The sequence below is a fragment of the Patiria miniata genome, unplaced genomic scaffold (genome assembly GCF_015706575.1).
Source record: "Patiria miniata isolate m_02_andy unplaced genomic scaffold, ASM1570657v1 HiC_scaffold_20, whole genome shotgun sequence".
In the NCBI taxonomy this organism is placed as follows: Eukaryota; Metazoa; Echinodermata; class Asteroidea; order Valvatida; family Asterinidae; genus Patiria; species Patiria miniata.
Genome location: NW_024037059.1, coordinates 16,993,411 through 17,011,492, shown reverse-complemented (window position 1 = coordinate 17,011,492; position 18,082 = coordinate 16,993,411). Strand labels below are relative to the sequence as shown.

At 39.7% G+C, this 18,082-nt stretch overlaps 1 protein-coding gene across 1 annotated transcript in view; it reads right to left on the bottom strand.

Annotated features, from left to right (window-relative positions):
• The window catches only part of LOC119728884 (carbonic anhydrase-related protein 10-like), a 32,222-nt gene extending 15,247 nt beyond the window's left edge, over positions 1 to 16,975 (bottom strand). The window contains exons 1-4 of the mRNA XM_038201319.1: positions 15,837 to 16,975; positions 13,245 to 13,295; positions 2,512 to 2,650; positions 1,105 to 1,294 (exon numbers count right to left, since the gene is read on the bottom strand). Coding sequence (XP_038057247.1) covers positions 1,105 to 1,294; positions 2,512 to 2,650; positions 13,245 to 13,295; positions 15,837 to 15,912 — 456 coding nt within the window. The 5' untranslated portion in view covers positions 15,913 to 16,975. The remainder of the gene's footprint in view (positions 1 to 1,104; positions 1,295 to 2,511; positions 2,651 to 13,244; positions 13,296 to 15,836) is intronic.
• Positions 16,976 to 18,082: the final 1,107 nt, after the last annotated feature.

The window sequence follows — 18,082 nt, the reverse complement described above, 5'->3', positions numbered from 1 at the left end:
GCAGTTTCTTCCCCCTTCACAGCCTAATCACACCGCGAAAGGTTTTGTTTGCAGAAGAGGGAGCATGTCGCGCAATACAAATCCCTTTCCTTATACTTCCCATCTCGCATCAATAATACCAAGCCTCAGTGGAGACTCAACTCTCCTTAGATAAAATTGATTGACACATGGTGTCCTCCTCCTCGCATAAACCTTCAAGATTTTTTTTCTCTCTGGATGATGGAGATGCTATCTCTGCATGAGTTTATGCTTTTATCAGTGAGGGATGCCTGAGTTAATTAAAAGAGTTTTTGAACGACACGTCGGTTGAACGAAATTGATTTGCACTGGGCAATGGTAGGCTGAAAACTATAGGTGAATGTTGAGATAAACTGTTTCTTAAAGATGAGTCTGAAATAGGTCATTGTGATCCTCCGATAGATACAGTCTTCTTGATGGAGACAAAATGGTAAAAGTCTGTCGCGAAGATTAAACGTTGCTCAGAAACGAGTCCTTAACTACCAGGTGACAGTCTCCAAAGACTGAGATAATGCAATCAGAAAAACCTGTCCACAACGTCCATTAGAACTCATATATTCTCAAGACCAGTAAACACCCATGCATGATGACAGACCAACTTTCTGTTTGTCATTTACTTTTCTACATAGCTTCGTCTTCAACTTTACATCAATGATACAGCAAACATCTGTGTATGACATTTTTTTGTGATTGATCGTGACCATGACAATGTTCGCTAAGAAAAATCATCGTGTTAATAGACACAAAATTGAATTGTTTCTGTTCCAGGAATGCATCTTATTTTACTTGGCAAAATTACCGTCTAGTTTTATGTCGATCGAGGATTGGAAAGGATACCATGGCAGTGCCGATAAAAGGCTTGAATACTCCGATGCAAAGTTTTGTTAGCCCTCCTCAACCTCGGGAAATCGTACCTTATAGTTTCACTTTTCGCTCCACGTCAAGATAAAGAGCCTGTTCATTAAACGGACTTGTCCCAATCGTGAAGTAATAAGGTTCATCGTTAAGTTAGATTTAATAGACATGGGAAGTGTTTAAAAAGTTCAACTTCACAATTTGTAAGAAATCTGATGATGTTTTGCTTACCTCTAGCGGGAAAGGTTTCCCATTAACCGCGTGTTCTGATCCGTGACTGTCATCGTCACCGAATTTTATCTCAATCTCGTGCAGGTTATATCTGTAGCTGAGCGGTCCGCCGAAGATACGCACCACCGGACTGGATCGGTCCAAGGAGAACACCACGCGACGCCCGGTGTTCTGAATCACACCTGATATCTAGAAAAAAATAACAACGATCCAAAAATGATTGTGATTAAATCAATTTACATCATTTCCTATTTAGTGTATTATTGTAGTTATTAGGGATTTTATTTCCTTGCGAATTCCAGTTCTGACTACTGAGAAAACGAACTAAGTCATATAAAATAAACATCAATCAAAATAAATAAATAAATGCGATTAAATTTATCGAAGCTTTTTTTTAACTAACGTTATATATGATCACGAGAATACACAGCCGAGATTTTGTAGTTCGAACTACAATACCGTTTTTCTGACTGAGATAGGTGTAATTAGGAGTATATAAAAATGACTGTATCCGAAAAGAAAAAGATTTAGCATCGTACAGTTCACCTTTTTCTTTTCTAAATTTCATTTATTTAAAAATACATAAGACAATGTCACCCAACAGAGAGTATCAGTGCCCACCGAGATATGTGTTTTCGAATTCAGCAGATTCAATTTTGCTTTTATAATGTCTCTCACGTCAGAAATAAATCACACTTCTTACTTTATGTTCTAACCTTAACACATAAACACATAAACGAATCAAGATTGGAACCTACCCTACCAATATGAATAAAATGCTTCCACTAGCCCCGAGTAATTCAGGAACTTAGGGGAAACATAAATGTATGTCTTGCGGGGAAACTTTCAGCGGACTCGCCAAGTTCAAAGAAGCCGACAGGGCACGCCTACGGGCCCCTTGTTTCCCGAGATGAATTAATGGACACTTTTGTACACCCATCGTGATGCAACCATAATGTCAAATCGCGTGACTTATTAGCCAAGTAATTCTCGCTTTTAACTTTGGGTCCTTCATTCATAGGGGTTGAGGTCTCACGCTTGCTAATAACAAGGTTCGCGCTCTTTGTAAAATTGTGACTGTATAGCAAATGAACGATCCTGTAAAGAAACGATATACACTATATATTTTCTTTTCTACAGAAAATAGTCTCAGCCAAAAATTGGGTTTGTCGTTGGTAAAAGACTACTATATTATAAAATTTAGGTTAGCTTAGTAAACATGGGCCCAAACTACTTTGGTAAAGGGTTAAGGTAATCATGAGTCAAATTTTATTGTCCAAGGCGAAACTTAAGCAGTTCTAATTCACAAGTGAGTCAGTGAGATAGGATGACCGTAGGCTGGCCCTCTGACACCAAAAACAAAAAAAAAGCATGAGAAGAGAAACCCTTTTGGTGACTTCCTCTTACCCCCGAGGTGCTTCAACCTCGAACCTCTGTAGATCGGGGTCGTACAGAAGTCTCTCTGCTCTCAAGTCAATCGGAGATTGCTGTTTGCCTTCTGAACACAGACGCCATGCCGAGTGTGATTTGCCCCAATACTCTGGACCTGAACAATACCAAAAACAAAATCTCATAAACAATAACACAGGTATAGGCCTATATAATAAGCACAATAATTTCAACCTCTTTTTGCGTCCATTGTCGAGGTCGTTGTATTACCATTAATATATAGGCTACTACGGTACGTTCACTACAACGGAAACGTACACTCTAAAAACTGTGATTAGAAATTAAACACTATATTGTAAACAAAATCACTTTGTAAACATGTTTAGACGCTAAACATTATGTGCTCAATTCCTAAACATCAATGTTCAATTGCTAAACACTATCCATCCTTACTTTAAAATGTAAACATGTTTACAAACTGATAGCAAGAAAGTGTTTAGAAAAGTGATTAATTGCTAAACACAGTTTTTGCAGTGTTGTGCCAACTAAATTGAAGTTATTTTGTAGGAGCTTCACATATTTTGTATAAAGAAATAAAAGAGTCAAATATTTCTTCGTTTTAGAGGGCAGAATTTTTGTTTTCAAATCTTCAAACCTTATTTTCAGGCAGAGCTCATACTCAGCGTAACGAAACAAGTAGGCAGGTGGTGTAAACGGTGTCAACAGTGACAAATTAATTTACCGGGGAAAATTTGCTAAAATTGTACTTGATTGATGTAGGAAATATCTTAATGGGTTCCCCGCAGAGTTGGTTCGTGGGCTTGTTATATTGAGCAGGTGTATGTTGGGGCTACTGAGACCTCACAGATTGGATGTCAGGTGTATTCACGTGGGAACAAGGGGGAAACAAAATATATAAAGCTAGGATCTTAACATCTTGGCAATGACATACACTATAACATGTAGTCAGCCTTGACTAGAATTACAGTCACATTTGCACCCAGTTGACTACAGCATGGGTCAGCCGGGTGCAAATTGGACTGTTTTCTAGTCAAATTTGACTAGAGTTCTTATCATGAGTGTAGAATTTCGGAGAACGATCGGCAGAACCCCCGAATCACTTGCTTCATGACATCGCACAAAAATATTTTCTCACCTGTTCTGATTACTAAGTTACCGAGGATCATTTTTTTTCATTGCGGCAAAACGATATGAAAATCATATCAAAGGATTCCCCGGACGGATATTTTACATGGATATTTAATATCGGTTTGATGCTTGGTGCTGCATGCAAGAGACTAGTGTCAGAGAAAGTATGGGTGCATGGGGACACATTAAACAAAAATGATTGAAGTCAATCATGAATTGGAAAACGGTTGGCACAAAAACATATTGTGAGACATGCAGATATATTGAAGGCAAAAATGTCAATTCGTACACAACAAAAGAAAGTAAGAAACCACAGAAATAAAGAGATGTTGTACAAAGTATAATACGTAAACTGAGGGTCATCTTAACATTTTAATAGCTTCCGCAAAGTGACCACATTTTTTTTTAGCTACATATTTGCCCTTGTGTGCTGGATAACCTGACAAAATTTAATGGCTGCAACTAAACAATTGTAAGTAAAAGTTTAAATAAGCACCACGTACTCCTCTGTAAAGATTTATGGCGGTTGTATCAGAAGAATCTTTCGGCAACACATTGTCGTCACTTGCAAGAAAGTCGACCTAATATCGGCAATTAAATCACATCTTGTGAATTAGTCAGAAGTCGATGAACTTGTCTCTGCGCGCCCTCGGCGACAGGTCTTGTCTATGGCACGAGGGGGCGGGGGAGATGCATGACTCGCCGAGGAGAACTCCCGGGCACAGAATCTCCTTGGAGAAAGTATAAAGCCATGATTAGCGGACTAAGGTGTCAAGTCCCTTCCCCTGACGAGGTGTTAAAGGTGCTGGCTTGTACTTGTCTTCACTTTGCATCTAAGATCTTGGAGGAGAAAGGGAGCTTTGAATTGTTTTAAGCTATGATTAAACCAATTTGGTGACTCTTTCTAGAAAATGAGGACCTCTTTTGACGAAATGTTACAGGTGCTGGCTCGTCAGTCTGTTCTTCTCTCCGCCTTCTTTTCAAAATTTGAAAGATAAAAGGGAAGTTTGAAGTGTTTCCCTATGTGATCAAACTCATTTGGTGCCCCTCTCCAGGAATTTAGGACCCCAACTCCCCAAGTGCTTCATGCTACCAATCAGTACTCCTGTGACTGTGAGCTAATGATGGAACCATTGTAGACAAACCGACGAAAACAAGATCGTGTAGAGCTTGCATATCCGTTGGTTTGACAAGATAACCTCTTTAAGGGTCTTTGCTGATCATCTTGTTCTCAGGAGAGGAGCGTTTGGTGCACGGTGATGACGTTGTGGTTGAAGACGCCATCTCATCAAGACATGAGACAACTTTGGTTGTTTCTGTGTGTTTTCTTACAGGAAATCGATATCACTGGACAAATTGGATGGGAAAATAAACCTCGTATTCACCAGCAAGTCGCATCATCATCAGCTAATCAACATGGATACGTTTGTGAGAATCAAGTTCCCGAGGCCACTCAGTCTGAGTTTACACAACGGGTTGCTATGTTCATATAGTACACAACCCTTTGATTTTTACACAACCGAAATAACAGTGTTGTTTTTCGATAATTCTTGCACCATTTCATCAGTGATGCATAATTTTTGTGTATTACCAATTTGGACCTCAAGTTGAAACACCAAAACATTATACGGTCAACAATTCGAAACACCAATCATTCGTTGAAGAAAAAAAAATGTCTTCTTAAAAACACATTTGTCTTGGCGTGTCCCAGCCTGGTACAATGAAAACAGACCATTTGCTTTTATTACTTGGAAAACATTCCCTCTTCGTGATATGTAAAGCCGTATTTAATACTCTATAAACTGCCGATATTTTGGCGCCATCGCTCCCTACGCCATAACGACCACAAGTTCATTTAATTGGATATCGGCATGTGTCAGCTGTTCAGTGTTCATACATTGCTTTCCAGGCTGTACGGAATATTGCTCTGTCCTGGCGATATTGTTGATGACATGATCTAACCCACAAAAATTGGCCAGATCACACAAATATTATCCCATTACTAAAACTGGAACAACTGGTCAATCGAGGGTACTGATCAAAAGCTGAAGAGAGATTTAGAGAAATTTTCATCTTACAGGCGTCACCACCATCTCAAAGAGGAAAGTGAACTCATAACTTGTTTTCAGTAACATTAAAAATCGCAAACCGGTACGCTGTCGACGTGGTCCTTCTCGTGTCGAGTGGACGCGAAATATCAAAACATGTAACCTATCCGTGGGTTTGTAGGTCAGACAGGACGACTTCTCGGCTCTTTATTATCTCGGAAGTTGTGGCAAGGCGTCACGACACTCTTCAACCCATCGCTTTTACCGCAGGCACTTTTCTTGAAAGACAAATCGCATTTTGTAATTTTGCCATTCCATCTGCTTGTCCTGGGTTAATCCCAGAATTTGTGTTCACCAACACAACCGATTACTTTGTAACACTTTTTCGTACATTAACACTGCCATTTCGTATTTAATTCAACCTTTGCTGACATTTCCAGATGACATTCGTGACATTTAGATCAGAATATTTATCGTCAAATTTTGACCAATTTTGATCCCTTCAGAAGATATGGTGCAAGTTGTAAATGTCTAACGACTCTTCAACTTTTGTGTCATATTTCATGGTGTGCATGGTGTGTATTTTAAATGACTTCTTTCTTCGTGCTCTTAAACATACATGACATTTCGGATAAATTTCAAATATTCCATGGTATCACTCTTGAAACTTTTAGATGTTATGATTAATGTACATGTTTTTATATCATTAAAAAAAGGTGTTTCCGGAGAGAATACGTCTATTCCCAGGCTTCAGAAATCTTTCTGCGAATCGCCTCGCTACAATTACAGAATTATTGTCAGATAATTTTAGGAAGCATCTCATCTTACTATGACGCTATAGCATTTCATTATATTCAATGAATGCTATCGATCTGAATGGGCATGGCTTTAGATTGCTGTATTCTATATTGAATTATATCGATTTGTTTGTCCGTATCATATTGCAATACTGCATACGGCCTTGTGTAAAATTCACCGGTTGAATGAACCCTCGGGTGAAATATCAATTTTTAGCACTCATTTCTTTTTCGGGCCTTTTTATTAGTAAGAATCTATATTTGACAACCCCCCAGGCTTTTCAAATATTGTGAAATTGTAATGATTTCCTTTCGGTTTTTATCCTTTTACCGTGTTTTAATATGCTAAATCTCTAGTCTTATATTTTTCCAAATATTTAAATGAAACGCAGAGCATAAATACTAAAGCTTACCATTTGTTAAACCTGGCTAATTATTGAAATACATACATGCATAACCGATGCAATGTTTTAGTTTTTTTTCTTCAAGCATGCCCTACCTGCACCCTGACTTATCCTACTTAACAAAACTCCTTGAAATTAAACTCATTGGTGTATATTTTACGTTGCAAGACTACAGATTCGGCCACAAAATCACTGGTGAACGCGTGCCCAATTTGATGAGTGACAGATTTGTGTTCATGCATTTACGCATGCGCAGAAGTTTGTTACCCAAACCTTTTATATTACCATGCATATATATCAACTTATACAAACTCATGACAGAGACACAGACCCAACTCCAACCCATTTTACACCAAAACTGATCCATCCACAGCAAAGAAAGATGCAAATTCTGTAGCAAGTAATAAAGCACTAGATCATCCGCTGTACTTTTTTTTTTTATCAGTGAGTAATGTCGATGATGTATGGTCCGGGCACCATCATCGATGAAACTTGAAGGCCAATGCTGGTATTTCAAAGCATTTCCCGCATGTTAATGACCAGCCATTCCTCATCTACTCCTGGAGACCCTTCCCCCTGCATCCTGCTCACCTTGGAAAGGACAGCTGTTTTTGTCGTGTAGTACAAGAGGAGCAAGTCTCGTATAATTAAGGCGCGCCCTTGGCGAGCATGTCTGTTTCATTAGGTATCGTGTAACCAGAATGATTTCCCATAACGTGAAGAGCATCAAATGTTGCCCCAGTTTTCTATGGTTGTGATCACAGTAAACTTGAACGATTGTACAGACACTCCCGGCCCCTGCCACACATCCTCAGTCGGCGGAGGGGGAGGAGGGGCGGGGGAGGGGGCTAAACGGGTATTTTTTTCTGCAATAAAATAGCCCCATTTTTTTTGTTCGTGAAAATAGTTTAGACAGAGTATTACTACTATAGTTGTGGTAGCAGAATTTCGTAAATGATCCCTTTTTTCTTCCACTTTGTATTCAAAATGAGACATGTATAAAAAGCAAAAGTGTGCTACCTACAGATACCTTCAGGTATACCGTGTCCACCGTTCTATGATATATTTTAATCGCTATGAAATCATAAAACAATATGCAATCCCATTTGGTTCTTGTTTTTAAAGGAAGTGGAAGTTAACCATATCTAATTTGGCATTTTAAAGTTCAGCCGTCGCAATTACGAGCAGTAAAGATATAAATGTTACGTAACAAGATATCAATAATCAAACGACTCTGTTTTAAACGGCTATATCACTAATGGAACGTCCCGTGTGTTTGTAGCAAATTGACAAGTAATGAGAACACATCAGAGTATGTTTGTGTCTGCGCATAGAATCTTCCCCTAATGTTGTTTTAATTACTACATATCTCGGTCCATCGATCCAATGTACACTTACATTTTAGTCAATTAAGCAATCACAGCATGTGGCCTAGCATGGGTGTCAGTAACCTGTCATGATTACGATTGCATTTCCAATAATTAAAATGTCTTCTCAGCATGATTCGTTGATAGTTACAGTCTCGCTGATCTCATGTTTTGTAGAAATCTTCCCTTTGCAGTCTTTAATTTATTTGAATACGCAGTTTTGGTATGGAGTATTGGATAGTAGTTTTGGTATGGAGTATTGGATAGTAGTTTTGGTACGGAGTATTGGATAGTAGTTTTGGTATGGAGTATTGGATAATAGTTTTGGTATGGAGTATTGGATAGTAGTTTTGGTATGGAGTATTGGACAGTAGTTTTGGTATGGAGTATTGGATAGTAGTTTTGGTATGGAGTATTGGATAGTAGTTTTGGTATGGAGTATTGGACAGTAGTTTTGGTATGGAGTATTGGATAATAGTTTTGGTATGGAGTATTGGATAATAGTTTTGGTATGGAGTATTGGATAGTAGTTTTGGTATGGAGTATTGGATAGTAGTTTTGGTATGGGGTATTGGACAGTAGTTTTGGTATGGAGTATTGAATAGTTTAGTTTGGCATTTGTACAACTTTAGTTGCCCGCGAAAGAGTTGAAATAGGGTCGTAAGCATTTTGCAATTAGCATACTCGAGGAATTTGTTGCTAAGCATAAGGTTAACAGCGTAAATATTGAGTGATACAAGCTGTAAAATACACTGAGTAACTTGTTCTCGGGCGCTTTTCGATATATTAGCTATAAACATGTATCAAATACAGATTTTGTTCTTTAGAGACTAATTATGGGTCTGTCAGGCCTTTTACTCAATTTCGACTTGAAGTTGTGTTGTATCAATATGTACCACATAATTCAACACATCAGTGTTGAAAATAACTTTCTTACTGCTGACCTATTTTTGATGCACGCAAAATACCAACAGTAGGCCTACCCATGTTGTGGCTGTAGGCCTACGTGTGTTTTTTGTACAACATGTACAACAACTTTATGCTTGATAAAAATGCAAATTAGGCATAAAAAGTCAAGGTCTTGTTTTTTAATTATCCCTCTGGGGCTTACGGACTCCCATACCCCCAGCATAATTACCGCTTGATGGATTCTATGATCGAATCATAAAGTTACAAACTAGCCGACCGCCGCCATCTTTCTCATGAATGATTCATCCTAGAATATTGTGCAAAGTTAACTACTCCCTCGAAATGGATGGAAAAATACGGATGGTTATCAGTTGGCCTTATCAGATCGGGCTACGAAAGTGCGGCTCCAAAATTGGCCCCATGTCGTTTTTGATGGCAATTTCAAATTATTTTATACTTAATGGGCTCCATAAAGTTTGATTATTTTCCAAATTGATCGGTGAAGCATATAAGTAAATCTGATAGCAACATATACAAGCTTTAGACTAAAGGGTTTTTACGGAGGTATAAACAATGAGCTTAAAACAAATTAAACCAGCAAATGCCGAGAGACATATTTGGAAGGCCCGGTACGAATTCAGGAATTTGTAAACTGTCTCTTTAAAATAAGCCCACCGTAAGCCACCTATTGCTAAAGTACAGTTGGTGATTTGCTTAGCATGGCTGGCTGTGTACGCTGTAATACGCCTGGGGCGAATGGAACTTGGTATAGGGATCATAGCAAGAGGAGGGGGAAATCATTCATTGTCGATAGCAAGGATGAAGGTTCCGACCAGCTAATTGCCCTCTGACGGCGGTGGGGCTGCCTAATTAAAAATTATGGCGGAAATTATGGCTGTGGTGGTTCTCATGCCGAGCTGGGGACTGTAGTTCACGGGGAGTTGGGAGTTTGTTTTTTATTATCAGGGTTTGTGTTCCAGCGGGAATAATTATTGATGTTGGAGTTTTAATTGTCAATATATTCCTCGGAAACTCTACTGTTTGAATGTCAAAAATGGCGTCTGCTCCAACTCGTTTAAAGTCAGGCGCGCAGAAGTTGAACTGTACGCAGATGACGAAACGGAAACCATTAATTTGGACCATTATTTTTGTATTTCCAAAAATATTTCCTTTGAAAGTCTCGATGTCCGCAAGCAAAAATCAGGTTGTTAAAAAGCCTTATAGGATGCGGTAAATAACGTATATGTAGCAAACGGAATAATATATACAAATGGAATAAGAGATATATGGGAGTTAACTTTGGAGTTTGAATGTTGTTAAGCTGAAACTATGTTCGTCCCTTTAATAATCACTCATCATCTAAGATGTTTCAATAAATTTATTTTTATATGGTTGGACCTCTTGACTCCTTCTTTGGTTTCCACAGACCCTATATAATTATATACGATAGGATTTGCACATTGTAGCAAGTCTGCCAATGTGTTGTGAATTAAGCCAATGATGCATAGTGATGACAAAGTAATGGATGGCGCTCATTCGTTTCTTTTGCCGGCAACGTTCCTGCTGTAACATTTTGGCGTCTTTTAAGACATCTAAAGGTCATCATTTGCCGTCTTTAATACACGATCACTTAGGGTTCATATACACGCAATAGACCGTTTGCACGGCAGCCATGTTTGAGGTGTGTGGTCAGTTTGTTCAACAGGGATGCACACGAGTACACCTCTTGTACAATCATTGTTAATGAATTGACAAAACAAAACAAACCTCAAAAATGGCTGCTAAATGCAGACGATCTATGAGAAAGGTAAGTCATTCTTGTATACCAAATACTGATTTCTGCTGAACTTTTGAAGCTAAACGATATACCTTTTTAAAATCACAACTCGAAAGTTTATATTCTGCGCATCAGGCATATAGAATGATATGTTTTACACCAGTGAATATGTGTTATACAGTCAGCCATTACACAACTTAGTTTAGGCTATAAATTTACATGTTTATTTGACGGTTGGTAAGATGTTGAAATTTTCAGGGCAGGTTTTTTGTTAGAATCCTTGAAATCCTTTCGTAATTTTTAATTGGATAATAATGCCAGACTATTTAAAGCTATTACTTCAATTGTTAATTCCGCGAACAAAATATTCCAAGAGAATAGGAATAATTAGTTACGATTCAAATGTTTTTGCAGCCCTGCACTGTGAGTGTTGCACTAGGGAAACGTTAAGAACATATTTTGCCCGAGGAGGAGTATTCGGTTAAGTGTGGAGTTGTTGAGTGCTGGTCTGCAGGATATCATGAAATTTAATAAATGTTGATGATCTTGCCTATCTCAGGAATCGGAGATATGAAAGTTCATAAGGTAATATATCAGATGTTGGATTGTAGGCTCCCATGGTAACCAATCAAAACCATGCATAATTTATATTTTTATCAGTCTTTTTAATCTGTAACAATTTTGCCAGCCGAGGTTCAAGAGCAATGTCATGGAAATAAGCAAAACTGCGAAATTTACATAAGCCTGTCGTACTAGTGCCAAAAATAAAATCCACATTTCGTCAAAGCGGCAATATATCGACGGCTAGGATTGAAAAGATTCCAACCAGCCTACATAGTTTAATGAACATGTGAAAGTACTCTGCTGCCTTGGCCTATAAGAACGGAGCCTTGATTGGAAAATTAAATCTCATTCCACTTTATATGGCTACAATATGTGAAGTTATGTGTGTCAATCCGCACGTCGTATAGTAAATTCCTTCAACTCGTCCACAGAGCTTTTCTCGCTTATTGCGTGTCGCCGTAGCACCGATGCGTGAATACACGCAGTGATGACATTTTGAGAAACAAATCGGGCAATTTTTGTTATGAATATTCGTCGCTAGTCGAAGTTTATTTGCTGAAACTGAATATATATCACTGACTGACTGTCGGGAACCGTAACCGCAAGCCTCGTTGGAGAGTTATTGCAGTTATGAGTGTGAAATCTCCATAACACAATAATGATGATATCCACATGGAATATTCTTTTACCAAAATATTGACCAAAATGCGTGTTTCTATTCGACTGTGTTGGATGAATTCTGGTGGTTGGCTTTACAAAATTCATGTTTTGCTCTTTTGGGAGGGGGGGGGCGGTAAGGTAACATAAACGTATAAATATATAAGCAAAATTATGGAAAGTATGTCACTCCTGGTTGACATATTCAATAATTAAAGATAACAGGGAGAAGCTGGCTTAAATTTTTCGGCAGTTGGCACATCAGCTTCACAAACTGCCCCTTTGCCGTTTCACTTCATTGGCAAAACTGCTACTGAATTTCTGGCTCAGTTAGATATCAGTGTCGGTGTTTGACAAAGCAAAGACCGTTTCCCCTGATCTATTCCTTACATCCCCACGCTCATGATGGTGCATCTATAATGGCGCACGCACCGTGTCTTATTGGCATAAAAGACACCGGAGGGCCCCCCCGCAATCTCTCTTGGCAACCGAGACGACAAAACCGACTCTCAAGGTTGCAACTTTACACCAGCTGTTCCCATGCGATGATACCATTTAGATTCCTTCAAGATTTGCTCCCTCCGGCTCTCCTTGCATCACGGGGCCTGCTTACCACCGTCTTGTGATACATACACGCGCCCAGGAAAAGGGCGTCTTGCGGATGATGCGCCGTTGCTCCCTTGATAACGCCGAAACTGAGTGAATTTTCATGAGGCACTTGACTTTTCCAGGCGCTGTAAGTTACGCCAGGCGTCGTATCGCGGCCATTGCAGTACACACACGCATCGGAAATGAAGACATTTGGAATGCCCGGGAAGTGAGCGAGAGGACGCAGTGAGAAGACGGTGGGGTTAATGAGAGAAATGAAGAGGGTGGGATGAGATTAAAGAAGGATGCAAGATGGAAGGGCAGGCTGATATAGACAGACAGATAGTCAGTAAGCCTGACCAACACACAGACACAGATACACATGACCCTGCATGAGATCAGGTACAGCCAAAATGTGAATTAATAGAATGAACAGACATACAGACTTAAAGATAAACTGACAGACTGACAAACTAACATCATAAACGTACCTTGTAATCCATCGTACTGCCATATATCCCACCAGCCTAGCCCTGACTGACCTGAAAATGAAAATAAAAACTCGAATGTTCAGAGAAATACTTCAAAATTGTACAGGAGGCATGATTTCTCAATTTGTTTTGACATACAACTCCTATTTATTTAACTAGCATTGTTCTTCGTGCAATAGTGTCGTTAATGTAACACTGTAACTACAATTCGGATATTGAATCGGCACATGCAAAATTTCTCGGCTGTAGTTTGAAGAGAATTCAACCTTAGAAACGTAGTTTTTTTCATGTTTGTGCATTTTGTTTAAATATTAGGCTGTGGTTTAGTTCAGAAAGTCCGTATATAAAAGCTCGGTAGAGTGAATTGTTTTGATTTTTCTTTTCAGATAACCTCACAGAATGTTACGAGAGCTTGAGCAAAGCGTTACCAATATCAACGACTTTTTATTTCAAACATTTTGTATTGTTCATTAAGTTGTAGTTGGTGCATCCTCCGTAAATAAACCGGTTGTAATGCATTGGGTCTGATGAGGATATAATGAAATAACGCCAACATCAATACTTGGTATAGATACCCGGGACAGGAGCGGGAATCGCATCCTCCCATCCCCTACGATTTACTGTAACACATACCACCGAAATTCACCACTAATTCAATTGTCCACCATAATCAAATAAATAAAACGCAGAGATCATGCAGACAACCACACAAGACCCCCGGCCATATTTTTTATTAGTTAAAAACGGAAATTAAAGGGGCGACGCAAAGGGAAATGCGCAGACTGAGGAACAGTGTGGCACATTTAAAATACTTCAATTGCTGCTTCGAGTTACCTTTAATGTATCACACTGTTTTATTAGTAAAAGTTTTAAGAGGATCACCCACAACCAAATCTGTGATAACCATAATGCTAATTTAAAGTGAGATCGCTTAAAGAGGAAGTGTCGGGAATATTTTCATCCCGAAAATAAAAGATGCAGACGGGACCTCTTTAACTGCTGGACTGAGTTCAGCAATGTTTTTGTTTCTCGAAATGGTGAACGTGACATGCGCCTTAGGCCAAAGTAAACACTGAATATTTGTTTGGCCAGATATTTTAATTATTATTTTATTGACCGAGGAGGGCAATGCGATAAAAGAAAATGTGATAAATATATTTTTGCTTCAGATAAATTCTGTTTCTGAATGCGTCCCTTTTGTTAAAATGATTTAACAAAAGATATTTGAAACTCTGAAATATATGAATCGAGTAATATATTTTGATTACTGGTGCCAACCTGCCGCATGTGTGACTCCTTTCCTAAGCAATATTATGATATGAAATTATCCAAACATTTTCATCTTCAATAGGTGTGAAGCAAGTTGCATGCGGTCTCAGCCGAAATCATAACAGACCAGAGTGACAGACTACGCGCCTCTTAATATACAAGGCTCCAGCACCGAGCCCTGCGGAACTGCGCATGATATCACAACCCTCAATCTAACAAAAAAAAATGGTGGCATGCTCACTCTGCGATTTCGCAGATAATAATGTCAGGAGAAAAACTCTCATTAAATCTCCCAGACTGATGAATAAAATAGGGTGCCAGCCATGAACTTAACTTCGCTTGGAGCCCCAAACCATTCGCAAAGCGCAGAGAATAAAACATTATTTCTCGCCTTTGGAATGACGAGACTGAGAGAAAATGAACGGATCTCTCGGTTTAATTTTGGTGGATTTTTTTCCCGCGCGCGCGCTCTCGCCTGCACTCGGGGCTGTTATTTCGCATTCCGCGCCAGTGTGTTGAAACTGCCATAGGACTTTGGTTTGGGTAGGGGAACTGGCAGAGTTATTACAAGTCAATCCGATTTTATGTGGGTTAATTTGTTCTCCTTCATGCCAAGGAAAACGGTTTTTGTTTGATTAAGTTTCGCTAGGGCATGAATCGCAGACCGGGTTTGTGTCGCGGTAATGAAATGGAAGAATGTTGAATGAGCTTTATAATTTGCCAACGGTAAAGTGACCTCGTTAAATGTAAAAAAAAAATGGCAGTGAAGTTTATCTTTTTTAATGCAGATAATGTCATTTGAATATTTTTCATTTCCATATTAGCCTCACAGACCACAAATGTACTTAATTGTAAATTGTTTTGCCTGTGGTGAAACTATTTGAAAATTACAACAGACTTCCACTTAAAAATCTACAGATGATATTAAAAATGCCAAAAAAATAGAGGGTTTCAGCCTGTTTTTACCTTTTTTTTCTACGGAAACTTTGCCTCTGGTTTGATACAAAACCGACTGGGTCGACTATTAATTTCATTGTTTATGTAAAGCTGCTCACTTTGCTGAAATGCCACAATCCACGTAAACACAGCAAGCTTGTATGTGGCAAATATGTGTTCATAGTTCAAGGCAGGTGTCTTGTACAAACAAGCAATTACCAGGAAGATGCACCGAGCGGAGTTTAGCTCGTCTCTTTGCTTTCTCAGCAAGAGCATCATGCTCCATCTATCTCCCCGCCTATTTGAAAAATAAACTCTGGGTGTTGTTTCTCACAACACTTCACGCGAAGGTGGCACATGCATCGGTTATACAATCCGCCAACTTACCTGCGCACTCGGTGAGAAGGGTGAGGAGGAGCGTTATCACAGGGAGCAGGGAGGAAGTAGTCCTGACGGGCATCATGATGAAAGATGTGTGTGCTTCAAGTCTTGGTACAGAGACCCAAGGAGGACCGATGATGATGATGCAGAGGGTGTCAAGAAAGCAGATCGGGGTTAGCTGAGACACGCTCTCTCGGATAAAACTGCTTCTCGACCCTTGAGCTGACCCGCGTTGGCACGTTGAAGACGGCCCTACGGGGCGAATAGGAACATGAGATCCAGGGATGAGACCCAAGATGAACCGGGGAGGATGGTGGAAGGGATCGGGATCAAGTTTCCTGGATTAAGGGATGCGAGCTGCTCACACTGACACCACCGTGGAGGAGTAATCAACGGAGATGCCTACACTGATGCAGTTTTCTTAGACTGCGTGTGATAATTCTCCTGGTGGAGTTAATACTGTGGATGGGAGATGTGGCACGCGGGCTAAGCTCCTGCTGATGACGATGATGATGATGACGATGATGAGTAAGATGCTCTGGTGTGCCTCTGGGTATCTGGGTCCGTCAAGGAAGCAGTCAGCGATGGGTTTAATTGATAACAACTGATTCCATCGGTCACCGTCGTCTTGCCAACCACAGATGCCTTCCTCAGATGTTCCTCTCAATCCAAACTTGTCTCATCGAGGAACCAGAACCCCTACTCCCTGACAACTTCCCGAAGAACTGCCTTGGTTTTTACATCAGTGGTGTTCGTATCCTACAGATTTCACCAGAGCTGTAGATGATGCGTTTAGCACGACTGAGCTCCCAATGCTTACAAAGTTGTGGCCTTAAGACACATGGCTGCAGGCTGCGCTGTTATACCCAATCCACCCTATATAGTCCCGTTAAGCCGGCTTGACTGATGGACTGGTGTATGGAAGCAGACGGGACGCAGAACAATCTCAATCAAATTCTCCAACAGCAAAGCTCATCGCGTGCATCCCAAGTCACAACCTACAAAACAAATCTCGTGTGAGCTGGTGGCAGCTAATAATGCAAAATAATATATAGGCTGTACATCCACAACAACAGAAAACATCTGCTCTGTGCACACACAGTGCAGGGCCATCCGCACTTTCTGAATGAGCGAACGAGGCGATCGCTTCACAATTTATCACCGTAGTACTGCTTAATAATTATTTCATTTTCGAGGGTGGTGCGTGATTGCGCGTGCGCATATCAGAAAGGACGATCCCATCCCATACACGGTGAATGAAACTCGCCACAGGGCTAGTATAGTGCTATTGACAAGCCTGGCGTTGTGGCCCGCTTGCGATCGATGTTTCGACAGGTCTCTTACCAGTGATCGGAATCATACACGAGAGAGTACCATACGCTGGGATAGAGGTTAATTTAAATTTGCACAGCCGGCTTATTGTGTTGGTAATTGATTTTTGACGATGGGTATTAAACAATGGTGCATTCAGGCAATAGAACAATAAGGCGATACGGCTACACAATAATGGTGCCAGCATATTTCAAACAGAAAGTTGTATTTTATACATTTGTAAACTGGTACCACACCATAAAGTTCGTCATATTTATTTTGTGTTTGCATGAAGAGTATAATTTTCAAATCTTACTCTAAATTCATTTAGAGTCTTCCTGTGATTATTGTATCCGAATATTAAATAAAAAGAAAATGAATAGACCATATGAAAGCTAAGGGACCCAATTGACCTATTTTTTTGTAGCTAAAAATGTCTAACGTTAATGATAAACGTGTGCCAATCCATACAAAATGTCTGACCTAAAAACCTTATTCTTTCCCACATTTCAAGCCTCTTGTTGTCTGTACAAACCTGATCAAAATATGTGATCCCTGTAGAGTTTTGTCTCTGCGAAAAACAAAAGGAGATATATGGTTAATTTGCCCCTCTGTATTTTATCATTTCGGAAAAATGCTTACAATTGTTAATTGATTTAAATTGACGTCTTGAAATAATGAAATAAGGAATATACACTGAAACGAGGGGTATACATTCTGTGTATATGCAATGGTCGAGTCAAAATGCCCGTGCCCAAGAAACAGAATATTTATTTTTAGTGGCCTCACGGAAGGAAGATGGTCAAGAAGAAAGAGGAAACGTGGGTCGAGGAGAATGGAGAAGGCACCATCTTCGTTTTGGAGAAAGATTTGGTCATCTTGATTAACAATTGGGTTCAAACATCTGCTTATCTGTTCCGGTATGCCGTGGTCTCTCTGTC